This window comes from Hippichthys cyanospilos, chromosome 10 (genome assembly GCF_059441005.1).
Source record: "Hippichthys cyanospilos isolate Australia breed blue-spotted pipefish chromosome 10, RoL_Hcya_1.0, whole genome shotgun sequence".
Classification (NCBI taxonomy): Eukaryota; Metazoa; Chordata; class Actinopteri; order Syngnathiformes; family Syngnathidae; genus Hippichthys; species Hippichthys cyanospilos.
The window spans coordinates 13,498,531-13,521,150 of record NC_142378.1 but is presented as its reverse complement, the minus strand read 5'-3'; the positions used below and the strand labels follow the sequence as shown (position 1 = coordinate 13,521,150).

Genomic DNA, 22,620 nt, shown 5'->3' with positions numbered 1-22,620 from the left:
ATTACGTCTGTTGAGTCACCGTTCATAACGCATTTCATTTTTGTAAGCGTCATGCGGTTTGATTATGTGTGGTTGTGTGACAGCCCGGTTATTTGTCACAAGCTAGCGCAGCAAAGGTGTAGTTCACCTGCGAAACTTTAGTATTTACAGAATCCTCGGAAATATGGAAGTATATTTTGAAGTTTAGATATTTTTAACGTAATACACACACACAAATCAAAGTTTCAAGGGTGTTTTAACAATTTATAGATACGTTTAAATGCAATTTTTTTTCGCAATTTTGAGTCTGGTTTGTTTGATTGGCTATTTTAAACACGACCAAAATCTCATGAATTGAATTCTTCAATTTACACAGTTAATATCATGCACGAGGGACAGCATCGCTAAATTGGTCAAAACATTTCAAAAAAGTCTCCTCTGTGATGTCTTGTGACTTGTTTATCTACCACCAGAGGTGTCATCCATGCCATTGGTCAAATTTTTTTCGTTTCAGTCAGATTTCTGTCCATCTTAAACTCAGTCTCCTTTTGAAGGAATTGTTTTTTGTGGAGGCTGCTAATACCATGCACAGATACTTAAAGAAAACAAAAAACAAATGAAATTGAGTCCTCTTTAGGGTTGGTGATCTACTAAGGCTAGGTTCACACTGCAGCCCGGTGACCCAATTCCGATTTTTTTTTTTCTTCAAACAAGCAAGGGAGATGTTACTGGTGCATGGCAAAACCCGTCACTCTTCCCCTCTTCAATATAATTTAAGACTTAAATTTAACTGCTTGAAAACATTCTGACTCTGGTATGATAGCCATTTCAACATCGCTAGATACTTCCGTAAACACTAACATTAAGCAATATTATTTTCATGACTATTTACATTGTAGATCCTCACTTAAGGCATCAAAACTATGAATGACTGCATGTGGAGTTGTGTACTCAACAAAGCTTGAAATGAGAAAGAACCATGGTCACATTTTATTATCATTGTATTAAATAAAACTTTTAAACGACGGGACAAAGGTTTGGACACACCTCATTCAATTTATTTTTATTTTCATGACTATTTACATTGTAGATCCTCACTGAAGGCATCAGAACTATGAATGACTGCATGTGGGGTTGTGTCCTTAACAAAATCGTGACACTACTGCAAACATGATTTAAATCTATAGTAGTAGTAGTGATTGAAATCACAGGTGTGCCTTAATCAGTTATTTAGTGGAATTTCTTGCTTTATCACTGGGGTTGGATCCATCAGTTGTGTTGTGCAGAACGACAAGTTAATACACAGCCGACAGCCCAATTGGACAACATTTAAAATTCATACTATGCAGGAACAATAATTTCACTAAAGAAAAGCAAATGACCATCATTGCTTTAAGAAATTGAAAGAGAAAGTGTGTCCAAAGTTTTGGCCTGTACTGCATATCCAGATTATTAGATGTCTCGGGACTTGGTATCAGTGGGTACTCAGAGTGAATGTTTGTACTGACCAAAGTGGTATCGAGCATCCCTAGTTTCTATCCGTTTTTAATTCAATACCCATTGGATTGAATTTATATTGTTTCAGAAATAGACTGGGTCTTATTTTTAACTCAGTTCAGAAATGGTAGAATGGATAGGATGGTTGTATAATCACACATATATATCAGAGGAGATTTGATCCTGCTCCCCAAATTTAATTTAACCTACAGGCCATATAATCAAATTGCAGGACAACTGCAGTGGTCTTGTTTGTTTAAACAGTTAAGTATTTCATGTGGTGCCAGTCAGTTTGTTTATTAGTAGGGCCATAATGATAACTATATCTCATGGTTTGGTTTTATCACTCTATTATCTCACGGTACAATAACTATTCAGATATTACAAGAAAGCTCAGAGTGTTAGTGCAAGACTTGGCTATTGCTTATTAATATTATTATTATTGTTATTATTATTATTATTATTATTGCAAAACCATTCGCCTACAATTCAGATTTCAAGTTGCAGGTATTTGCCAGTGGTTGGCCTCCCAATAAAATTTGTAGCAGGGACCTGTATAGTGTGCGACCATTAGGTTGTGTTGTGTCATTTGTCTCAGTGTACGGCGGTCAGAAAATGTGTTGACTTGCAAGTTAGTGCATGCAGTTAGTCTTCTTAAGCAATAATACAATATTTCAGCGACTCAAACTGTCATTTGCTTGAGGCAGTGAATAGATCCAGCCAAGGTGGCTATTCTCCACAGATGGAAGGATCCTGGGGCAGTTTGGTCCTGGATCTGTTTCTAGGTTAGTAGTTGATGGACTGCCTCGCTATGTATAGTGATCAGGTCATATTTTCCTTTTTTTGTGGTTGTAAATATTTATTGTTGAATTTCAACACACTTTATTGAGCGGCGCTTCATAATGCGGATGGACAATGATCAAAATCTTTCTGCGAAAGCAACCAAAAAGTTTTAAAATGCTGAATGAAAGTGAAATGGATGGAAGTGCAATAACCATGTCAATCCTTTGACCTGAATCCAATTGAACCAATTCACTCTGATAATGCTGGTCTACTCACATTTTGTTGCTGCTGATGTTCCATCGGCTCAAGAGGTATTAATCTACCGTATATCTGTCATTTGTATAATGTCCAATTTCCATACATATAAGAAAAATATCTGGAATGCTCAACATATTTTCAAAATTCTGCGTTGTGTTTGAGTTGAAGCGGCCATTTCAGCTGCATTCGGTATTTGACAGACGTTTTGTTTCGGGAAATCTCATCACATGACTTCTTTCAAAACTCCATTGTACTAAATCCCTTTCCTTTGATTTCCTGTCATCCTCATATCTATGTTTTGCTAATGCTGTTGCAATACTTCTTAACCTATTGCAAATATTTCAAGCAAAAAAAAAAAATGATGCCGCAAAGAAGTTGTTCATTGAAGGACCCTTGTAAACATGCTTGTGTGAACCTCCTTGTTAGATTGTGATGTGGGTTTTGTGTGGCACTGTAATGTATTTTCATGCAAGCGATGCCTGCCTGGCACATGGTCACAGACTGCAGTAGTGCTGCATTGACAGAACTACATTCAGGCCAGCACAATGGGGAGACTCCCTGGTCTGTGTTGCTCCCTGGCCTGTTGTGTAGTTGTGGTTTACAATGACAATTTGAGAATGCCTAGTTTGTTGTTGAAATGTGTATCTGTCTTTGTATCAGTCAGACAAAGAAAATTCATAATGGATTCAGACATTTGTGCATTTACACGGTCCACCCACTGCTGCTGAAATGATTGAGACCAAAATAAATATTTGTTTATCATATTCATTTGGCAAAAGAAGTTTGGAAATTGCATGAAAACAGTAAACACAGGAAGAAAAATTTACATTTAGAATCCTACACACCCTCAAGCTTAAACTTAGGTAAAGTAATTTGGGTGTAATATTTTTATTACAGCCTCATCTGGTTATCATCATGGCACATCTTTGATAACCAATTGTAAATATATTTTCTTTTCAAGAAAATAGCCAGTACAAGAGATTGTTTTCAAAAGTAGAAAATGCCTGCATTTACCTCTTAGGTTGCATTATGTTTGTCCATAGAATTTCTGACTGGTTTGCTTCTTTCCTTACTTTAATTTTATTTTAACATCACAAATACATAAAAGTTTTAAATCTGTTTGAGAAAATGATTGGTGAATTTAAAAAGCTCAATTTTTTTTTTGTACTTTGTTCAGTATTTGTTCAATTTTTGCAAAGACCTTCCAGGAAAGAGAAATATACCTAAATATACCTAAAACTGTCTTTTTTAACATTAACAAAAGAGAAAAAAAAACAGTCTAAATCAACTTTCAACAACCGCTAGCTTCTTTTTACAACTAAGACAGCTTATAAATTATTCTAAAACAGAAAAAAAACAACAACAAAAAAAACAAGTGAATGTGCCAATTCTTATTTTATTGCTATTACACTTCACATGGCAAAAACAAAAAAACATTTGCCTGGAGTCATCTGGACCTCAGACAAATGTACCATTCAATAATTAAATAAAAGTGTCATTAAATAATAAAAAAAAATCATTAATTAATTAATTAAAAGTTTCTTTAATTACATGTTTCATTAATTGTTTCATTAATTAATAAAACATTTAATTAATGACTCATTTAATTACAGTAATTAAATATGTATTTAATGAATGGCACACTGTTGCAACGCTTCATGCATTTAGTTTATCTTTTGACTGCTAACCCAATGGCCAGCACTCACTTTGACGTATGAGAAGCGTTCTGTTTTATTCACATGCACGCGTCTATCACAAGCTGTCATCTGGTCGACTTTTATGCATGTTAGAAAATGGTAGCTCACTGAGAAATACGGCATGACACGATATGGATTGCTCTCCATGCTTTGCCAAACTTAGGGAGAGCTCAATCAGAGCCAATGTGCAGTGAAGTTTTCCACTTAACTGCAATTATTACAGTGTTTAATGACCTTGGATAACACATGAAGAAAGAATGCAAACTCTTCACAGAGAGGAAGCAAACTGTTAGTGAAAATTCAAACATGACTTGCCTAAATTTCAGATGAAATTGGAAATGAGAAGCCTAAATCTTCAAAATCTCCAACTCTTTAAAATAACAGGTGTGCTGTTTTCTTCTCCCCAAAAAAACCCTTGCCTTCATGGCTAGCTATGATCATTTTGTCTGCAAGGTTCACTCTTGTTGCAACTTTAATTATTCATGTCCTTATTAAACTTTTTTTTTTTCCTTTCATACTTTTTACTTTTTTGTATTGAATTCAGTTTTAATCTTGCACATTTGGAGGATGAATCTGCCTTGTGGCATTTTGATATATTAGGGCCTGATGAGTAAGGCCTGTTCAACTTCACAAAGCTTTGCTTACCCTACAAAGGGAGGCAATTATGTTGGTGTCCAGGAAGTGTGAGTTTGTGTTGACCATTTTTTCCTTTGAGACATCTGCGAGTACCCAGGGTTCTGTGGTGGAGGGATAAAACATGTTCCCATTGGGATGAGATGATGTCGTTTCCATTGGCTGCTTGTGTTTCCAAAAGTGTGAGGATTTTATCCATTCTTTCCCATCTGTCCTTCTGACTTAATTTTTGATGGTGGCAGTCTGTGATGTTATACCATCCAAGACTGGGTTGATAATAGCTTGAGCGAGCAATGAAAGATTTGGAGAAGGGAAAAAGGTTTTGCTCACTCAAAATCTCTCATTGCTCAGTCACAATACCCCTCCCCCTCACGCACAACTTGTCGCTGTCCGCGCGCTCAGCTCGGCACACACAAATGTCACAAATGTGCAACAAAGCCAGCCAGTCAAAGCTAAAAGTACAATGACTCTTTGGTCTCCAATTAGATCACTTCTTACCTTCACCTGGAAAAAGCAAGAAGGTGTCTGTCCTCCCCTGTTTGCTTTTGTGCGTCGTATGAGCAGCCTTGACTTTCCAGAACAGGCTGTGTGACATGGTGACGTCATTGCACAGCACGCCTCTGATGAAGTACGGAACCAGAGGGAAAAAAAATATATATATAAGTGGACAGGAAGTGTATCTTTCTTTTTTATGTTAATATCGGTATTGTGCTGTTTTAAATTGATTGAAATCATAGTAAATAACAATCCTGATTCTTGTGTGACTCAATTTTTTTTTTTTGGGCAAACACATTATGAGGATCAGAAATTTAAATGGGCCTACAATAAATAGAAGTTGGTGCAAGGTAAGCGTTTAATTCTCGGTTTAATCAAGTACATGACTAAACTGAACCACACAAATATATGAGCTACCCACGCATCAATCAGTCCCCTTCTTGGTGGGTCTTCCACTTCCACCATCCCTTAAGTCACTCCTCCTCAGCCTATTTCCTTTGCTCCCTCATCCTCTGGGAATTTCTTTTGAAGTTTCATAAATTGCTGTTATATACCTGGGGCGTCCTTCCTACACTGAATGTGTCTCTGGTGCTTTCATGAGGATATTGCCATCCTCAACCTTGTCGTGTCAATTCAGGCTAAACTGAAAAGCTTTGCCACAGTATAGAGAAATGTTAGCCGCTATCGTGAGCTAAATTCCAACTACAACTTTTTTGTTAGTCAAGGCCAGGAAAAAAAAAAGTGTGACAAATCATAAATAACCAGGGATTCAGTATTTTGCACTTGACAGATGGCAGCTATAAAGGAATTGCGTAACTGCGTCTTCACAGTATAAACATGACAGTTAAGACTAGATGAACTGTCAAAATGTGAACTACAGTTCTAACAACTATGCATTCCTTTCTGCTTTATTACAGAGCATGGTGACTGACTACTGAGTGATGATGGCTTTCTTTCAGAACAACTTCTGGGTAAGTTTCTCAATAAATACTTAAGCGGTTTAGGCGTGGGTCGATATTAGATTGTGATGGTATGAAAACAGCAAAAATATCACAGATACAGTACTATATTTCAAACAAGAAAGTAAAACACCTTGCTTGCAAAGGCCGCATTTTTTACCATGTGGCTGCCTCGCCCCCTTCAAGATGTCGTTCAATGTTGGCCAGCCGCAAAATATCCACCCATCCATCATCTTGACCGGTAATTCTACGAGACTCGCGGGAGATGGAGACCATTCCAACAGCCTGAATAACAGGGCAAAAAACAGACATTTTACTGACATTAAATTGCAAAACGGTGTCAATACATTACTCTAAGACCTGTTCCTCCTATCAAATCAATACCCATTGGAACCCAGTTTCCATAACAATTGTTCCGCCCTCCGGTGAATTATTTATGAGTGACGTTGATTGTGCAGCTGTGTACTCCCAAACACATTTGCGCCACTTTGACATTTTCTACAGTAAACCACTGTATCCAATAAATGAAACATTGCTGTTGACTTGGCCAACTCGATGCAAAATATTGCCTCCTCAACAAAACTAAAAGACGTGGTAAAGGTTGGCATGTAGTACCAATATTCTTCTGTTGTCATAAATGTTATTGAAGTCCCATTTATCTGCTCAGGGCTGGTGTGGGAGCGCAGACTAAGCAAGAAATGTTTAGAAATGTGTCAATGAAAGAAAATAACACTTTGGAGTGTTTAAGGTGAGAAATCAACATTGTAACATGGTTAAAATGCCAAAAAGTTGACTTACAACAATCGTGTTTGAGGCACTACGGTGACGTAATACCTCACTCCTCACTCATGGATGTCCACAGCAACTGTAAGGAGGATTCCAGTTATAGAATGTTGCATTTTGTGAAAACTACAAATTGTGGTAGCAAAGCGGCTGTACATCTGGCGTCGTGACACGGGTTAAAGTTTGTCCCAGGTTTCAAGTTTGAATGAATAAAAACTAAAAACAGTGAGAGAAGTTGAGCCTTGGGGACACATTCAATACATGCCCAGACATGCGCACTCACACGTGCACAGAATAATAATGGCGATTGTTGTCATGTGTATGTAGCTCACTTTGTATGATTTAAGTTGTATTACACTGAATGATTGAGGAAGTATGAAAATAACATTCGAAATGAATTATATTTAATTTTAAATTTACTTAACAATTTTCAGCCCACTTACCATCACATTTGACCATTCTGAGCAAAGGCTCAGTCGCAGGAAGCCGTCATGAGAAAGTTGCTTCGTAGAGATTCTATACCATTACCTAAACCCCCACTCATACTTATTTCTAACCTGTCACTCTCTTCATTGTGATGCTAATGAGTTCCCAAGTGTGTAACCACAATGGTCAACCTAAATGATGAATAATGTTTGGCAAGGGATGAGGGTGGTTGTGTCATTTGCAAGTGAAGGCTTGCCATTCGACTCAAGTATTGCATTGAGGCACTTGAAATTGTGCTCTGTGCTATAACTTGATTCCTCTAATTGAATTCTGTTTTATTTTTGCATATGCTCGCACATAAATACAATATTGAGCTAACAACTCTTGTAAAGATTTTTCGTGTTCTGACATAAAATTCCTCTGAGGTTGTGTTCCGGTGGGAGAAATATTATGCATAGCAACCGCAGGCTCTTTTGTCGGTCTCACAAATATGAGCCATGACACTTCAAATCAACCCCCTAGGATTTACCATCTGTGTTCGTTGCTGTCAACAAATCCTGAAAAGAAAGCTACTGTGTCGAAGCAACAGTGGATTAAATACTACTTCCCCCCCCTGTATCCTGAACATATTCTTGCTTATTGAAAATGTACGCCTCATTGATGTAAGAGGCCGCTAGGCCTATCAAAAAAGTATTTTTTTTTCCTCAGTATGTAAACAAACATGCATGTAAATGATTGATTAGAATGTCCAAAAATGATCATGTCCATTTTTTCCCCGCATTAAACAATAAGTCCATATAGTACTCATAGTGATCAGCATAGAGGTTGCTGTCATTAATTCATTCACTGACAGCCCAATTGAAATTTAATTTTGATGTATAACTATGTTACATAGCTGTGAATGAGGTTTAACTTAGAAAACTTAACAAAAATGGATCTTTGCATATAACTGTCAATGGCAGTGAATGAGTTAATAGCAAAGCAACAACGCCTTAAGTTAATATTTGAATACATTTACCTTTGCAAATGTAATGCTCTATTGCTCAAAGCGGAAGTGATCATTTTTCTTCTTTTAAAATTTGTTTACTGTTACCCATCGTTAATAGTGAATTTTCAGCTGACAGACACTAATCCAGGTCTGACCATCATGTAGCTCTCAAGCCACCTGCGTCTATTTACCCGGGTTCATGCAGCTCTTAAAGCCCGTTTTATACCGAACTTAGCAATGTACTGCATGCAGACGTCAACCCATTTATTGTGTGATATAGTGCATTCATAATTAAAGATATAGCTTGTCTCCTCCTCCTTGTCAAGTGAACAAAGACTATTTTTTTCATCAATAAAGGATAGATTTTGTCAAAGTGCAGTCTACTCATCTAAAACCTTGGGAAAAGTCATCTCTTTTACTTCCTGGTAGGTTGCTGCACCAGATTCTGTGCCCATGTGTATGATGTTACTCTCAAGAACACAGAAAAAAAAATGTGGCTCTCGTCTGTGACTGTTTGGCCACCCCTACTTGAGACTCAGCAGCAGTGAACAGGTGCTGTGGAGTGTGTGTTGCTAGGTTTGAGTGACAGCTCACCTATCTGTTGTGAGGGTCGGATTACAATAGCAGATGCCTGCCAACTGTATGAACAGGACAAATGCTTTAGAGGACAACCATCCATCTCCCCAGCATTTTCTGTATTACATACAGACAACTCCAGGCTTACTAATTTCTTATTTCTTGGCTATTAGAAACTACTGGGAGTATTGAGGCTTACAGTAAATGGCCTTAGAGTATAGAGAATTGTGCTTCTGTTTCTGATCCTGGTTTCTGTACTTCTGGGATGACCAGCTTCCGGCCTGCGGCCACACTGCGTGGCTCCATGATTAATTACAAGAAAAACTTCCATTTTTTGAAAAATTGTGTCTCTCTTAACAATATTTAAGTTGCATATCCATCCTACTTTCTTTATCTGTTTTAATGTTAGTGGATTTAGGTCTGGTTTTGCCTTTGTGTTTGACAACGTTCAAGAATAATCTGTATTAAGGATTTTTTATTTATAATCTTATTCATAATTATATGACAAGTGTTTTGGAGGGAGATTGTTACAGTGAATATTCAAGACTGTGCAGAAGTTGCTCTGTGTTAGTTCTTGAAAAGTCATTAAAGTGGCAAACCTGCTACCAGATTCCACACAGACGTCGCCAAAGTGCTCACTGTTTGTTTTGTCAAGTACTTGAGTCTGTGTGTCTCTGTGCAAAGTGCGTTTGTATTCATGTGTATGTGTATGTGTGTGCGTGTGTGTGTGTGTGTGTGTGTGGGGGGGGGGGGGGCGGCTTCCTTGCCCTTTCGAGACATTCTCTTGGTAAATTTGGAAATTGGAATGTTCTTCTTTGGCATGGTACTTTAGATATTTTTCTTAAGACACAGCTTTTAGGATGCTGTATTTTATATATGCCTAAAATACAGCACTTTTTCAAAAAGTAACTGGAGACACAATACAGGTGTTTAGGAAAACTAAGGTGGGTCGTTGGCACTTATGCAGTAAGTTAAATGAGATGTGGATTTGTGCAATTTCTAATTCAGACAACTACCATTAACGTAGACCTTTGAAGCCCTGCAGCGTTTTTTTTTATGTTTTCCATTTGATATATTTGCTTTTTGGACATGGTTCTTGACAATTTTTAAATATGTGTCACTATGTGTCACTATATGTGTGTCACTATGTGTGTGCACTCTACTAATTTCAATGGTGTGACTAATAAATAAGCCGACGCTGCTGTTATGTTGCTGTTTTTTGGGTGGGGTGATGTAGTCGCTCCTCAAATTCACTGCATTTCGCAAGATAAATTAATGTTAGGTTGATCAAATTTGTCAAGATCAACAAATTCTATTTTCTTCCATCTTCACTCAATTACAGCACAGCACCTAAATATTATCTGATGTTTTTGATAGCCTCATACCACGTTGCCGTTTGCTAGCACGGTTTAACAGACTGTGGTATTTTTGCTTTGGCAGGGGGAGAAAAATGCCGGCTTTGACGTGCTCTACCACAATATGAAGCATGGCCAGCTGGCAACCAAAGAACTCGCTGAGTTTGTTCGTGAGAGGTAGGCTTTGTGTGTATTTGTGAAGATCTGTGAAGGTGGTGATGCGAGTGATGAGAATCTCTGCAACTTATGTACTTAGAATGGTAGATGAGATTCTGCCAGAGTTGTGTGAAAATTTCAGCTGCTGTAAACAAACCTACTTTGCTTTCATGCTTTTATCTTTATAAGTCGTTCATGATTTATGCCTTGTTGAAGCCAGTTTGTTAAGATGGTGCGAACACACACTCTGCTCACCCTTGAACTCATGAGACTTTAACATGATACAGTGGTTCCCACTTTCTCTATATATTATACATTTTGCCTCACTGTTAACAAATGTCATGACCCACAAGAACCTGTACCAGAGGAGGGAGTCAGGTTCAAATGGATGAAAGGAATGAAAGACTAACTTGTCGCTTGCTGTGTAAAGAAATCAGTTTTGTGTGAAGAGTAAAACAGACACGAATTGACTTCATCTCTTCATCCCATGATTTCCCACATTCTCACCTTTGGTGACCTCAACATGAGCAGTAATGGCTTCAATGATGGAATCTATACAGCAACAGTTAACTTGCCGTGGTTTCAGCACATCAAGGCGCAGTTCCAGCTTAAAAGAATGAATGCAATGAAATACTTCCATGTGGTGGCAGCTAGAATGATGCTGCTGCCTGAGGTGCCACCGGCTGTCAGTCAGTACAGTGTCACTCCTTTTGAGGCTCTTTTAATATTTTGAACAGGAGAAGGCATAGCTGTCTGTCAAGGAAGAGGTGTGTATCAACAACTCTTCACAGAGGTCCCTGATCTCACTAAGCCCATTGTCTCAGCAAACATGGTCTTAGAAAACTTAACAAAAATGGATCTTTGCGTATAACTGTCAATGACAGTGAATGAGTTAATAGCAAAGCAACAACGCCTTGAGTTAATATTTGAGTACATTTGCCTTTGCAACTATTCCAAGGTTGCATTGGCCAGCACATCCCTCCTACCGCCTCCCTTTGCCTTCATGTCAGACACATCAGACTACGTGGTGTGAAGTGTGGGTGGACAGGACTTGGCAACCGCTGGTTGCCACTCGCTTTTCTTCATCAGACATCTCCATGACAATGAGAGGAAGTCCTGGACCTTTGACAAAGATTTCCTGGGCCTCCTCCCTGCCACCTGACACTTCTGATTCTTTTGGAAGTCCACCAAAGTATCGCGTGCCTGGACCACAAGCTACTGATATTTTCCATAGCTAAGACCTTGGATCCATGGTCTTGTTGACAGCAATATCATCTTGCAGCCATGTCTGAGTTTAATACAGACATCCTTTATGTGGTTAGCAATGACAGCTATGTTATGAAGTGCCTCTCCCAGTTGGTTGCAGGGGCTGTTCACCTGGGGCTTGATTATACTGCCATCGCCGACTCTAAAATTTAGGCCTACCCGACCATACCTTCCCCACCAGACTCTGTCCGGAGTACATCACTTTGATAATGTCAGTTCCAAACGTCTCTGTAATGTCTTCACTGGCCCATGGTGTCGTCTGGCTCATGACATCATGTTTTTGATGTTATCCACAGCTTTTTTCACCCACGTGTGAAGGCCTCTAATAAGCTGGTAAGGACCAAGGTCTCAGGAGAAACATCAGGACATGGTCTGGCTCCTGCATGGCATGCCAGCATGCTAAGGTTCAACACCATACCAAAGATCTATTGGCACCAAAATTCAAGGAGAGACTTTTTTTTTTTTTTAACAATGTGAATGTGGACCTGGTTTGGACCACTGCCACAAACCTGTGATTTTACTCGTTTCCTCACCATGGTGGACAGAACCACCAGGTGGCTGATGTTTGTTACGTCATTTGACCTCACTGGCAGGTGCTGTGGGTAATGGGGTGAAGATTCACTGGATTGCAACATACTCACAAGGAAACTGTGAGCACTTTCATCATCCTCTGAAAGGTGATCTGCCGGCCAGCCTCACACACAGAAACTGGGCTAACTCCCTCCCATGCGTCATGTTGGGTCTCCAATTTGCTTCCAAGGAGGGCCTCCTGACCTCTTCTGCTGAGCTGCTTTATGTCCAGCCAATGTGTGTCCCTGGGGTATTACTCCCAGATGCAGTTATCCTCTTTCTGTTCTTGTTGTTGTTGTTGTTGTCGTCAAAAATGGTGAATTTTGGATTCTTCTGTAGTTAATCAAACTATCCAATGATGGCCATTAATGTGACCAGTGGAAGACTGGGGATGAGAATTATTAGTTGTTGTTCAGAAGTGTCATGCATGGAGCTTGCATCTCTTTGTTTTGTGATAACAAATAATTATGAAAATATATTTTGTTTTTCATTCGAGAGTAATGTTTTTCATTTTATTCACATTGTCCAATGTACTTGTAATAGTGTACAGACAAACAGCAGAAGATGGCCACAGAAACCTTTTTATTCAACCACACATGCATTATCTTTACCGCTTATCCTCACGGGCGAACTTGAGCCTATCCCAGCCGTGCCGCCTTAATATTTGTTTAAAAGAGTAAAATAACAGATCCCGGAACACAGTTTACAACCACTAATGTTCTGCTTCACTCCATTGGGTGGCTGTAATACATCTTACAAATTGATTATCAAATGCCTAACATTAAGGTGAAGAAGCCTGCATCCTTTAAGGATTTACCCTTTTTTTGACTGGAATTTCCCCAATAATCTGGATTGAAAGTTGGGTCATTGTTACCCTAGACAACAGCGAAGTAGCACATAAATTCATGTGCACACAAATGCAAAACCTTGGCATCACTCTTGAACAGTACCATATTGAAAGTGTGTTTGTATTAAATTCAAAGTCCTTAGAAGCAACTCGTTATATTCTCCCTTCGGATATTTGGATCGATATTGCTGCCTTTTTCCTTGGGGTATGCAGATTTTGTTTTTAAAGTTTAATGAGCAGCCCTGCTAAATTATTCCATTAATCATTTCTGCATGGCTTATCTTAGCATTTACCTAGCCCTAACGATATTCGTATATAAAATGAACATCCTCATAAAGGTTGTGACTTTAATGGGCAACTGAGTTCATTAGTGAGTGACAGGAATGAACAAAAAACTGGTTCTGTTGCACAGACTCTCTTCCTGTTGCAGCATAGCATTGCAGATGTGCACAGTGGTAACACAAGGTGCAGTGTGTAGGGCTCAAATGTGCTGCGATGTTCAGGTTTCCATGACTACCTTTAAATAAGAGCCACCCTGTGCTATTCTGCTGATGTTTGTTGTTTTTTTCCAGAGCTGCCATCGAAGAGACCTACTCTAAATCCATGGGTAAGCTGGCTAAGATGGCTAGCAATGGAAGCCCACTAGGGTGAGTGGGTACATGAAAATACACATTGTCAATGCTGTGTATCATTGGTACGACGTTCATCCTTTATTATAAATAGTGCCATGACTTCATATAAGTTATGGATGAGTACCATATGCACAACCAAATGTTCACATTCACTGCTTGTCCCCCTTTTTTTTTTTTTTGGTTCGGTTCTTGGCACTATTTGAATAATCCAAGTACTTACACCAAATTTTCATACATATTGTATGCTATTATTCTTTGCAGGAAAACATTTGTCCATCTTTTTACAGTAAAGGTGCAATCGCTCTTTTTTTTTTATTCCTTGCAATACTTTCACTTTACTTAAATTGTATATTACAAATGTGTGCGTGACTGTGTCTACATATTAGTTGTTACCATCTCGAGAAGTCTGGGGAATTACATGTCCAAAACAACCTCTCACGCTCAAAAATGGACTATCTTCAATGTGGGCAAAAATCAAGGCACCCGTGCCAAAAAAATATTATAAAAAAATCAATACAAATACAAGAGGCACTGGAATTTCCTTCTTCCTTCTCGTATGCATTATGTTTATGTGGTTTTCTGTAGGACGTTTGCACCAATGTGGGATGTGTTCAGGGTGTCTTCTGACAAACTGGCTCTCTGCCATCTTGAGCTCATGAGAAAGCTGAATGATCTCATTCGGGACATCAACAAGTATGGTGATGAGCAGGTCAAAATTCACCGCAAGGTATATTTTTGGGAACATTTTTGCCTGACTATAAAAAATACATTATGCTTGCCTCACTATAAAAAATACATTATGCTTTAGTTTTGTTGTTGTATGTTTACATGTTATTCAGACAAAAGAGGACATGGTGGGGACTGTAGAGGCGGTACAGGCCCTGCAAGTTCAAAGTGGCCACCTTCAGAAGTCCAAAGAGGTTTACCATGCTAAATGTTTGGAACTGGAGCGACTCAGAAAGGAGGGAGCGCCACTAAAAGAGCAGGAAAAAGTTAGCTACTACTTGCTTTAAAAACACCTGTAATTTAAATCAATATGGAATTAATTGCATTATTTTTTGCAGTTATTAACATTATGCTTTTGAATAAACATCCAAAAAATTATTAACATTGTTAAAATGATTAACCAAAGCATAGTATTGACTATTGAGTGTAGAAATCATTTTTTTCACTTTTTGTCTTCTTTTAAAAAAGGCAGAGCTCAAGTCTAAGAAAGCGGCAGAATCATTTGCACTGTGCATTGAAAAGCACAATCGAGTTGGGGGAGAATTTGAACAGAAGATGAATGATTCTGCTCAGGTCTGCTCTACTTCCAACAACGTATTGTTTTTTCTCCCACTCTCATCACACCATCTTTACCATCTAATTCATATGGTCCGTAACTTCAGAACATATTGGTTAACATTGTGTTTTCCCACAATATCTAAATTTAAACTCACACTCACACTCCCATGATTACTGCTGCTATCTCCATGGAGATAATCAACAAACAGAAACGACCTCTTTATTTTACATGTCAAACGATTTTGAGAATATTTTTTTCTGATGAGCTCTTCTAAGAAGCTGATTGGAAATTGTTTGCAGTAAACTGCTTTCTGCATAACTGCTGAATCATGCAAAAATCAGTTTTGGTTATATGTTATTTCATTTTCCTTAGATTTTCTTTTTTTTTTTTTTGGGGGGGGGGGATTATTATAATTTGTCTTTATAACATATTCTTAATTTTAAAGAGTTTTTTTTATTTGTCCAGAAAGCATTGCTGTTTCCTATATGATTCTTTGAAAAACAAGTATTGCATATATGCTTGCATTTTATACTATCTGCTGGCTAATAGAGACATTTAAATGGGCCTTGATATTTGTTGTAACACAATGGTGAAAACCCTTTTTTTTTTTCTTTTTCTCAAAAAAAAGATCATAGAGTAACAGTGATTGGTGCGCGTGTGTTTATTTAGAGATTTCAGGAAATTGAGGAGGCCCATTTACAACAGATGAAGCAGTTACTTAAAGGTTATTCCCACTCCATAGAAGACACTCATGTGCAAGTTGGACAGGTATGTTTGACAGCTCACTGAAAGACAAATTCAATCACACATTATATTGGGCTATTAAATTGATACCGTTTCAGACCTAAAATCACACATTATTCATGAAGTTTTTTCCCTATATTGCAGCAATCTTTTTTGCACTTTTGCAGGTACATGAGGAATTCAAGCAAAATGTCGAAAACATTGGCATCACTAACCTCATTCAGAAATTTGCTGAGCTGAAGGGGACCGGCAAGGACAAGCCAGGTACTCTTAACACACTTCGATGAAATGCATGCAAACTCATTTCACAAGATCGTATTTTGAATATGCCCGTATAATTTATACTAGCAAAATAAAATCCATATCTTTTTGTTCCATGTAGCTAATGTTCAAGAAGGATCTTAGCAGTGAATGACTATTTTGACAGTATATGGGAATCCAAAAATAAAGTATCATTGACAAGTGCTTCTGTGTCTGTGCTGCAGCTGTAGTCGGTTTTGAGGAGTATATGACAGCTATGGCACCTGAGGGTGGGAAGAAAACTCGAGCAAAAGCCTTCAGGATCCCTGGACTGGGCAAGAGGGACAAGGAGCCAGATTCCACGTGAGCACAAACAGATGGGCACACACTCAAACACATGCAACCCTACAAACACAGGCTCGACAAGCACGGGTTGTCTGTGTCCTGATCTTTTCTTCTTTGATGGGCTCTAGTTTTTGCTTGTAGTTTCCATTTGTTTGACTAAATAATTAAAGAAAATTGATTTTCCCCCGCGTTTGTTTTGCAGGGATTCCACTGTGACAGACATACCGGTCAGTATTCTACCTCATTCACAACCACCACAGCGACTGCCAGTGACAATATCAACCTGTTCTGACTTCTAATATGCTCATTTATTTCTAGCAGGGATAGGCAAAATAGGACCATGCACTTCCGACCATATGTTTGACAACAATCTCATTTTAAATACAGACAAAAAATGTGCATGTCTGGTTTTACTGAACAAATATTTTAAGTATTTCATGTTCAATGTATGTATAAAAGATCCATCTTTTAACAGAAAACAGTTTGAACAATCAATAACTAACCACAAACTGATCATTCTTTATTTTCCCTTTTCTAGTGCAAAGAACGAACTCTTGTGCATAATAATCAATTTAAGACAGCACAAAACGTCTGAACAGAAAACCAACATTCAGGGTGAAACCTCATTTAGTGCATTTTTTCACTAAACTCAACATTTTAATATAATTCAATACTGTGAAAAATTACTAGGCCAACGTATGTATAACCCCGATTCCAAAGAAGTTGGGACACTGTGTAAAATGTTATTAAAACCGAAAAAAGTAATTTACAAAAATCTTTCAACCTCTATTTAATTGAACACAATACAGACAAGATAGTTCATGTTTAAGTTGATTAACTTGATTGTTTTTGTTGTTTTTTTTTGTGTTCAAATTTTTTCTTGTTTTGAATTTGATTCCTGCTACACATTCCAATGAATTTGAGACAGGAGCATGTGATCCACTGAGTTACATCACCATCTTTAGTGACAACACTCATTAAGCATTGTGAACTAAGGACAACCATTGCTGAAGCTTTCTAGGTGGAATTCTTTCCCATTCCTACTTGATGTACAATTTCAGTTATTCAACAGTCCTTGGTCTCCGTTGTTTGATTTTGCGCTTCACAATGTGCCACACATACTCAATAGGTGACAGGTCTGGACTGCAGGCAGGCCAGTCTATTACCCACACTCTTTTACTCAGAAGGCACACTTGCACAATGTGGCATGGCATTATCTTGCTCAAATGAACAAGGACATTCCTGGAAAAGACATTGCTTAGATGGCAGCATGTGTTGGGCTAAAACCTCAATTTAACTTTCAGCATTGATGGTGCCGTCACAGATGTTGTCTATGCCAAGGGCTCTAACATATACCCATACCATCGCAGTTGCTGGTTTTTGAACTTTGCACTGGTAACAATCTGGATGGTCTTTTTCCTCATTTGTCTGAAATACGAGACGTCCATGATTTTCAAAAAAATAAAATTATATTAAAAAAAAATTAAATTCAGACCATAGTACACTTTTCCACTTTGCATCTGTCCATTTCAAATGACTTTGGACCCAGAGAAGTCCTGTCACTCAAGTCCAAGTAAGCCTCTGCCATTTAGTAGTGAAAGATGACGATACATTTAAAAATTACACAGTGTGCTGCCGCTGTTAGCAGGAGATAGAGACTGGCCCAGTCTGGAAATAATGTAGTGAATATTGCATAATATTGAATCGCATAAAAGCCGCCAATAAGTCCCCCTCTTTTTCAAAAATATTCCAAAAATAATAATCTCCAGTGTGCATTTTCCACACAAAAAGTGGATTGCCCCACCACAGAGGAAAAAAATAAATAGGAGACTGTGTGGTTTGCTTAAACACGTGTACGCCACTTGCCCATCCCTGTAAAGGCGTCTTTACTAATTATGTGTTTAGCATCAGAATGCTGAAAATAATGAAAAGGAGAAAGTAAAGGTAATGTATGAATTAACACAACTGTCCTTACAATGATTACCTGTATAACTTCATTTTGGTCTTGTTTTGAATGTAATGAAACCGTTTATTGTAATCATCCTAAATCATGACAAACAATGAAGTCCTTGGTTCTATGTTGGCCAGGCTGTTGTGCTTGGAGGTTCATTGGATTGTATTTTGCAGAATTCACCCTTTGATGTCGATGACGAGGGATTTGTCATCCGGGCTGACAGCAATCTGAATGATATCCTTTTTCTACTCAAAATGCTACTGTAATTTGCACACGCAATGAACTGATACTAGATGTTAAACTTAACCTAGATTTGTTTTTTAGAGATAGGAGTTAATATTTGTGAATGCTGAGTCAAACATTTTTCTGCAAATACATCCAAATGTAAATAATTTCAGTCAAACTAAACTCTAGTTTCCCATGTCTCTGCAAGATTGCACTAACTTGACTCGAACACATCACCCACACAACAGGCACTTTTCACTTAATTCGACCTCATGTGACCGAGCAAACTGAAAGGCTGAATAGTAACGTCTCAAATGGAGTGTAATTAGGCGGTCAGAGGTAAGGGTGTTCACACAAACAGCCACATTCATTGCCTCATTGACTGCTGAGTGAGACAATTACTTAAATCTCTGAACTAATTAACTCACGAATGTGTGCATTACCTTCATTAAATCCAGTTGAGAAATTCAAAACTAACTGCTTCACATCAGCATTGACAGTGTACTAAAACTGACTCAAGCCTAGGCGTCGCTTTCCTTTTATCATCGCTAACGCTCCCTAGTCCTGACAGCCTCCAGATAACAAGTGCTGTGCCCTTTTCTCGTCAGACACAGTACAGCTTCATATGACAAGGCGTGAAAATAAGATGCAGGAAGTGGTTGGTAACTTGAACAAAAACATCATCTGCAGCACTTGCTCTCATGTGCGATTTCCACTGTTTCTCACCGTGCCGATTTAATGACATTTCTGTATTCCTGCATCTTTTCTGTGCTCCGATTTAATCAAACTCGCAAAGAATCCAATTTGTTTGTTGTCTCCATGGCCTCTGTCCCAGTGCAATAACAGGAACAAGCTGAATTGATCTTATTAGTTCTCTTTTGTAGTCTTGCAATATTCTACTTTTTGTAATCCACCGGTCATAATACTCTGCGGTTGCCTTTAATTTTGTTTTTTCTCTTTCCATTGGCCAAACAACTCCCCCCACCCCCATATGTCATGATGAGAGTTGTCCTTGACCTTTCTTTGTCACGCTGCCCTAAAGACAAGGACAACAACTTCTACTCCAGTGATTCGGATTTTGATGATGAAGAGCCAAAGAAGTTCCAAATCCAGATCAGACCGGCGGTCAACAGCAGTCGCAGCAGTGCTGCCGCCTGTGAGAAGGAGCTGAAAGCTACTGTGGGGACGCTTACCCTGCCACCCAACAGAGGGGTAACGTATGCATTACTGAGCTATAAAAACATTGTAGTTCATTTTTAGAAGTAAATAAACCTAAAAATTCATTTAAAGAAACATGAAATGTTGCTAAATGGCAGATTTACTTTGGTTATAATGTAAACTCTGCAATTCAATGTTTCCCCCTTATCTTTCAGGTAAATGTCAAAAGGCATCTTTCCAGTAAGTGTTTTTTATACTTTCAGCATGTCGCATCATCTCTGAGGAAAAATAATGAATATTTTAAAATGCTACATACAATCCCCTCCAAAAAAAAGGATCAGCCAAGCCAATCTTTCATTTCTACCGTAGACTGAAATGATTTGTGTTTGAGTTCAATATTTCAGCCTTTAATTCCAGATATTTACATCTGTATCTATGCTTAGTTAAGAAATTAGCTTAATTTTTAATGAAACTGCACATTTTATGTGAGACATAGTATTTTACTTAAAGGAAAGATTTAAAATTTAAATAAGGTAATAAAAAATTAAATCTCAAATCCATCTGCTGCCAATAGAACCCATTGACAGCACCAAAATTTATTTTTACCAAAGCTTGATTGCGGCGGCTTTACTCCCTTCAATGTCCTGGAAAATGACGGGAAAATGACATGAAAGGCCAGATGAAGAAACCTCGTTTAAAATAATTCAATATCTGAACGATTTTGAAATATAATCTAATTGTAATTTTTCAAGGTTGTTTTCCTCATGTACTGAATTGATAATTTTTTTTGTATTACGTGAAAAAACATATCTGCTTTATTATGCATAAATGTTGTCTTATACGTAGGCTTACGCTAAAATAAAGTGAAATGAATCATTAATATGAAAGTGTGCATTTTTCTACTACAGTTAAAGTTAATTTACTAAACACCTTGACTTGCAGTCTTCAAACCATTCACTACAACTTCACAAAATTCTTCCTAACGAGTGTGCTGTTAGCACAAGTCAGTAAGAATAAATCGGATTACAACAATGCAAACGAATCTGTGATTTTAATACTTCAAATTTTCATGTTTCATGAAACAATGATCTGTAAACATGTAGACGCCACACGAGAAACTAAACCGAGACATTATAAATCAATGAATGGTGCGTGTTTAAAAAATAACTGATAGACTGACTGATAGAGATGAAATGTTTTTTTTCCTTCCCAAATTGCAGCACCATGCAAGTAGAAAATTGCATTCTACTACTATACATTGCAATTTTGATTTGGATTCAATTGAATTGTTCAGCCCTGGTACAAACATCGTGTCTCATAAGTTGTGTATCCAATATAGATGTAAATATCTGCGATAAAAGCTGCTAGTCATCTTTTGATTAATCAGATGTTTCCAAAAGAAATTTTCCTCACTCTTCCAATACATTTGGAGGGGAGTGTATATGTGTCAAATATGAGTTAACACAATGCTGCAAATTTGCAATTTCGAATGTTTGTCTTGACAAGGAAACTCAAGTACATCTGGACGAACAGACGATGAAGGCACCTCCCCCAGAGGTTTTTTGTTTTTTTTGTGTATCTCTATTATGTATTTTGTTGTCAGCTTTCCACGCCAGTCCCCCCCCCCACACACAAAAAAATGGAACAATCAATATAAATCTAAACAACTTGTGTTTCTAAACAAAATTGCTTTTCAGATCTTGTCTACGTTTTCAATAAATGCCAGCGTAATGAGGCGTTACAGGAAAGGAATACATTATTTTGATAATTATTGAAAATACAATGTTACTAACAGCTATGATTTACTGCAAATGCAAGTGCTCACTAAACCTCATCAAGCAGTATTTTTTGCGGCCAACTGGCTGACCTTGCACAGACCACCTTCCAAGAGTCACAGCCGCCTTCTGCTCTCATGCCAAAATATGTTTGCTAAGCAACACTTGCTAGCTGCCAACAGCGTTGGCTTCATCTTGAGATTTCATTAGGCTGCTGCTCTCCAGCAGCGGCGAGGCATTAGTTTAATTCTAGAGAGGACGAGACTGATGCTAAAGCAATGATGACAATCATGAAGGGTAGAATAGCTGTGGTTGGGGTTTACTAATCTAGCTAATTGATGGTATTTTTTTAGTAAAGAACATAGCTAGATTTTTTTTTGTCTTTCTGTGATTTCTGTGGCAACTCCCTGTCACTCGAAAATATTTTTGCTGCTGAGTCACATAGTGTGGTGTGATTATAGATGGTGACCAGGAGGGCCTGCGCAGGTCAACCTCCAGCCCTGATCACAGCAGGTAAGATACTCTGCCCCTCTTATTGTCATTCTGGGTTTTTAATATCTTGCCCTGTTTTTGGTGTGCTTAATTTAATGGCCTGAAGTTAACACCAGACTCAAATCTTGAGATTTGACAGTGAATGTTTTTTTTCCCATTTCATCACCTCATTTGTAAAATACATAAAAACAATCTCTTCAATGTGCTCTCACTGCTATAAACATGGTTTTCTGATATATAATTTAGTTTAGTTTTATATAATATAGTTTGTGTGGGTGTGTGTGCGCACGTTTTAAGTTTACCTCCATTTCATGTTTGTGATTGCATCTTTTTCATTGCTTTGTTTAGACTAGTGCGGGTGCTTAGAGCATATTGACGAAAAGAAAATGTTTGACTTGACTTCCCCTTAGGGCACTTCAGATTTCTAAACTGTGGATTCCACATACTGCATTGCGTCTCCTCTTCACTCAGCTGTGCTGCGTCACAGCACAACTCGGTCTTG

The 22,620-nt window shown here is 38.0% G+C and overlaps 1 protein-coding gene across 3 annotated transcripts in view; it reads left to right on the top strand.

The window, feature by feature from the left end:
- fcho1 (FCH and mu domain containing endocytic adaptor 1) overlaps positions 1 to 22,620 on the top strand; it is a 31,627-nt gene that overhangs the window by 135 nt on the left and 8,872 nt on the right. Inside the window, exons 2-16 of one of the 3 annotated variants that reach the window (XM_088425490.1) lie at positions 6,260 to 6,313; positions 10,515 to 10,606; positions 13,841 to 13,915; positions 14,486 to 14,627; positions 14,740 to 14,892; positions 15,095 to 15,199; positions 15,855 to 15,953; positions 16,097 to 16,193; positions 16,415 to 16,532; positions 16,717 to 16,741; positions 18,642 to 18,702; positions 19,724 to 19,905; positions 20,067 to 20,091; positions 21,358 to 21,408; positions 22,088 to 22,139. In XM_088425490.1, coding sequence (XP_088281616.1) covers positions 6,284 to 6,313; positions 10,515 to 10,606; positions 13,841 to 13,915; positions 14,486 to 14,627; positions 14,740 to 14,892; positions 15,095 to 15,199; positions 15,855 to 15,953; positions 16,097 to 16,193; positions 16,415 to 16,532; positions 16,717 to 16,741; positions 18,642 to 18,702; positions 19,724 to 19,905; positions 20,067 to 20,091; positions 21,358 to 21,408; positions 22,088 to 22,139 — 1,307 coding nt within the window. In that variant the 5' untranslated portion in view covers positions 6,260 to 6,283. Of the gene's footprint in view, positions 1 to 6,259; positions 6,314 to 10,514; positions 10,607 to 12,488; positions 12,529 to 13,840; positions 13,916 to 14,485; positions 14,628 to 14,739; positions 14,893 to 15,094; positions 15,200 to 15,854; positions 15,954 to 16,096; positions 16,194 to 16,414; positions 16,533 to 16,716; positions 16,742 to 18,641; positions 18,703 to 19,723; positions 19,906 to 20,066; positions 20,092 to 21,357; positions 21,409 to 22,087; positions 22,140 to 22,620 lie in introns of those variants that run through there. The other 2 variants (XM_088425491.1, XM_088425492.1) reach the window with 2 other exon arrangements.